At 35.9% G+C, this 4,927-nt stretch overlaps 1 protein-coding gene across 1 annotated transcript; it reads right to left on the reverse strand.

The window, feature by feature from the left end:
- Positions 1–978: 978 nt before the first annotated feature.
- On the reverse strand, positions 979–3,512 carry LOC123537624 (caprin-2-like). The gene is made up of 2 exons (XM_045321459.2): positions 2,959–3,512; positions 979–1,619 (listed from the first exon to the last, which is right to left on the reverse strand). Exons 1-2 carry the CDS (start codon positions 3,419–3,421, stop codon positions 1,183–1,185), a joined length of 900 nt encoding a protein of 299 aa, XP_045177394.1. The 5' UTR covers positions 3,422–3,512; the 3' UTR covers positions 979–1,182.
- Between the last annotated feature and the right edge of the window lie 1,415 nt (positions 3,513–4,927).

The following is a 4,927-nucleotide window of genomic DNA, read 5'->3' on the forward strand; positions in this document are numbered from 1 at the left end:
ATTCTAATACTATACAGGTTACCTATGTATTATGATGCATTATGATACATTATGATACTAAGTAAAAGGTCAAGGCAGTTTTTACAGTTACATTTGTCAACATTTACCAATAAGGGGAAATGGTTCACTTGCTAGCTATAATCTAACGCTTTGATCATCCAAACCTTTAAAAATCTTACTAGAGTCCTACATTTTAATGCACAAATAATGATAAATGTAGTATTCATCACTGCAACAAGAGCATATGTGTCTAAGAATCATTAAATTACACGAAATACAAAAAAATAATGCTGCGGTTCAACTAATTTGAATTTACCCTGGTAACAAGGTAACCCACCTCCTTAACAAAATACATTCTAAATAGTTTGTCAGCTCGTCTGAGACATAGTCACCTTAGCGATTGGACCAATTTCATTGCTCAAGATGCTAAAGGCGTAGGCACTTCCCTGGGTCATATAATTCGTATCCTGACCGACGCCATCTATGACCCTCTTTGTCCTAGATTTTGACGCTTCTATGACAACAATTTTTGTCTGTAGACTCTCAAATCTATTAACGTTACAACTATTTGATTAGGTTTGAGGAAACAAATTCTGTATTAGCATACAACTTAATATTCGGTCTCCATATAATATAGAGATATGATACTTGATTCGGTCGTTCTCCAGTCTGTTGTCCGTCCGTCACAAAATTGTGTCCATCTTTTCAATTAGCTTGGTACAAGAGACGATGCGTATAACGCATCTGTCAGACTGTTTTAATGTCACACGGTGGTATATAAGGTCTAACTGATAGTTCATAAATCCTTTGAAAGTATGGAACGCAAACAAGCAAAATAACAGCAGACACGGTTTGACTGAGTCTGTGAAATATGCATTTCCCGCGTCATGTCAGGTAAAGTTCAACGTGGTAAACTGAGAGGTCGAATGACAGCTGGGTAATGTTTTGTGTTCAGTCTAGCCTCTTGATTATTTTTTTTTATTGGCGCACATGTTACAAATAATTACACTTGACTGAGCACTTTATGTCATGATGTTTCTATTTTATGCAAATATTGTTTATAACAAAACCAAGACATTAAATCAGACTGATAGTTATTATTCGTGGCAAAAACTCTGAACATAAAATAAAATCTGTGAGAAGATGTCTAAATTACATTTTGTTTCCACTGGTTTTCTCATTTCAAATCTCCCACAGCAGGAAGCCGGAAAATGTGGAAAACTGTTCAGCGTGTACAACGTGTCCATTATGGCCACGAATCCTTATCCATACCATTTCACCCTTGTTACACCGAACAGTGGCAGAGTTGAAGCCTTGCCCAAATACGCTGGTGATTCTTCTATCACCAGATGAATATTGGCGAGCAAGCACTGAACCGTCCTTAACAATTTCTGTTTCTGTGTGGTCCCCTTGATCACAGAGCAAAGACGACTGAAACATGTATATCCCATTTACTGGACATATAAAAGAATGTGATACTGTATTGAATGATTGACCTTCGTTGAGCAGGACTTGATCGAACGGTATTGTTTGTTGGTAGCCAAGGTTATTCATCGTAGAAGAAAGAAAGGATGAAAATGCAACTCGGTGTGTTCCGGGAGATGTAAGCTGTCGCTTTCCTACAGAGAGATAGATAGTAGATATGAATAATATGCATTTTATTTTTGTTACATAACTTTAAGTTTTATCTTTATCATTTTGTATGATTATATAGCATGGCTGTATTGCCAAATCTTAGAAAGAATGTTCTGAGAACACACAAGAATTTTCTTTTTCGAAACTAAACACACTGACGAACGAAGTTGCAAATATTTCAGATTCTACTATACAATATCATTTCGCTTAACTTTGGGCTGGAGTTGGTAGGAGTTGGTAGGAGAGAGCTGAAGTGGTGTGAACCTCTCATTGCCTCTCATGAACAGACTCCACCGTACCGAGTGTGCATGCTTCAAGGCATCTACTTATAGAATTAATTATTCTTCAAAATGCAATATTCCTACTTCGAATCAGTTTTTCGGTTATGTTTGATACTTTATCATGATGTTGATTTCATGTTACTGTAAAAGGGATTTCACTAGGTGCCAGGAGTGGGAGAAGTATTGCACGTTTCAGTTTCAATCAAAAGTCTCAATCACACTCAATCTGTAGTTTTTCGTGTTGGCATTCTACTCGTCTAAACGATTTTCTATACATTTGTTTAACATTCAAAAAGGATTCACACTCTGTGTAAAATTAATCACAAATGCCATACATGTTAACTATTTCTTCCGATAAAGCTTTAGTCAGTTAGAAAGTAGAGAGCGGACACAAGTTTTATTTTTGTCACAACGACCAAAAGACAATATGTACCCCTCCGGGCATTGTTTCAGGCATTAGCGAGCAGCTAGGTAGAACCAGTGATCTCCCGAAAGCCAGTTGGACGGCTTTCTCAAGAACCCAGCTCACTAAGCGATGTTTCGAGGGATTCGAAGTTGACGACCTTAAAGGTCCATTACTAAGGGAAAGTGAGTTGGCAATTTTTTTCATAGCCAGTGCATAGACTTCTGCAAGACACTAAATAATGAAGATTGGCAGGTCAAAATTTACAGAAGGTCTTTGGAACTCAAAGAAATGTATGTGTATTATGTTGAAATTTCAATGAATCGACAGAATGACCCCCCAGGTCTTTTTAACTTTCTTCATACTTCATAGAAAAATAATTGTACATATACTGCGATTTATTTCGAATTTCTACATACCAACTTCCATTTTCCAATAAAATGAAATAGTTTCTGTGCTTTTTTAAAGAAATTAAAATGTTCACTTTCCTTAGTATTGGACCTTTAAGCAGTAGGACACGGAAGCCCAACAACTTCTGTCGTAAACGCACAAATGTTGAATGTTTACTTGAAGATAGCACATATTTTTTTTTCTTTTCAAAGATCTGGATTCTTTTCATACCTTTACTATTTATTTTACCTTTATTCTTTAATTTCCTGTGAAACAAGGGCACTTCTTGTGGCACATAATCTGTAGTGAGGAGTTCCCCAGTGTCTGTTTCTTTGCTGTTCATTTTGGATAATTTCATTGCAGGTTTCATTCCGGATCCAACATGTTGTCTGGCAATTTCGTTGTCGTTTAATTTCTCTTCAGTATCAGTAACTTCAGGAAGCTTTTCATTATCGTTAATGTCATCAGATTTGTGTTCATATGCAGTTTCATACAGTTTATGTTCCAAGTCAGCTATTTTATTTTTAAAGAATTTCTCTACAGAATTCTGCCTTTTTTCAGTTTCATAAAGTCTTTCCTCAGCTTCGGCTAACTTGTATTGAAAGAAATTTTCAAGAGATTTAGAGTTATCTTCAGCAGTTCGAAGTCTGTCCTCCATTTCGGCTAACTTTTTTCCATAAAGTTTTTCTCGCTCCACTAACTGTTCCTTCATGATTGTTAGCTCGGAAATAATGTCAACATCAGCACTTTCAACTGCAGCTGCCAAAACATGTATATTAAACACACAAATAATGCAGATAAGAAACATTCTGTTCAATCTTTGTTTTTCAAAATGACTAAATTTATATTGCATTATCACATATAACCTATTTTGGCCCGATAAGAAGTTCAGGTTAGTGCGTTTTATGATACATGTATACAGTGTAATTCAATATACGGAATATATCTGTTTTCAGCGGACATCGCGATATTGTTATTGTGTTCCTGGATAAAATTAATAAAGACAGTTGTTAATTGCAATGTTATAGATAAAAGTACTTTCCCATTAGGAAAATTAGCGTGAGGTCCAAATGTTTTAAATCAGTCTAGCAAACAATCAAACACACGACCCTATCTTTTTTATTTGCTGAATTTTCTAAGTATATTCTGAACTTTTCAAAAATCAGAGATTAATCAAATTCTACATTGTAGAAAAATGTTCGATCCGAACGTACAGAACTACCTTAACGAAAGCTCAAAGTAATCCGTAAACGAGATATTATTCGCACAAGAACGTATAAACATGTTTTTACCCCCCCCCCCTACCCCCACCCCCCAAAAAACCCCAACAAACAAACGATTTAACGTTGTATCAGTCCATTGCGTATGTAGTAAGAATGTCTACATGAGTTTATCAAACCTGACCGGCTTTTCGATCCGCCTATAATTTCGAAACCGTGTTTTTCGGGTATTGCGGCTTTATTTGGCAAGATACAGACATAAACTACGCGATCCAGACATAGACTACGCATTAGTCTTTGGGTTTCCGAGGGTAGAAGTTGTCAGAATGTTTTTCCCGTTGTAAAAATCGGATAAAATCACAATTTTTCAGTCTTTCAATTATTTTATATGGAAATGTTTTGCGCTACGTAAACTCTTCTGAAACTATTACAATCCGTTCACAAACGAAGTATTCTTTTGTAATATCTGGTGTCATAAATGGCAGGAATTTACCATGGAAAATTCCCCATCAAAATCTTCTTTGACAATAAATTTAAAATTATTCAAGATAATTTGAAAAAATTAAAATATCCTGTTACAACCTTCTGAAAATGATATGTAATATCAATGGTATTGTCTTGTATTTAAAGAGACATCATGGGAAAACCTTGTTACAGAGCTGGTGGACGAAACATTAGTGTGGTAATAATAGATAGGGAACATTTAACTTAATCGGTGATCAAAAGTCTGCCGGATATAAACAATAAGGTCAAAATTACATAGCCTGTAAACATTTCTACTTACTGGTATTAGCTTTTTGCCACTTGCGTCATTGAATACGGATTTAGAAGATTTTCCTGCAGACGTTGTAAAACTGGGCACAGAGACATACTGACTCAATTAAACCAAGTCTAGTATCACTTTGTTTGCTTCTGATTGATCTTGTATGTCAGTACTCCGCTCAAGTCGGTACTAGGGGACGGGGTGTTGCATCTTGCACAGACTCAGTTAAGCGAGT

The sequence above is a fragment of the Mercenaria mercenaria genome, unplaced genomic scaffold, assembly GCF_021730395.1.
Source record: "Mercenaria mercenaria strain notata unplaced genomic scaffold, MADL_Memer_1 contig_3419, whole genome shotgun sequence".
Lineage (NCBI taxonomy): Eukaryota > Metazoa > Mollusca > Bivalvia > Venerida > Veneridae > Mercenaria > Mercenaria mercenaria.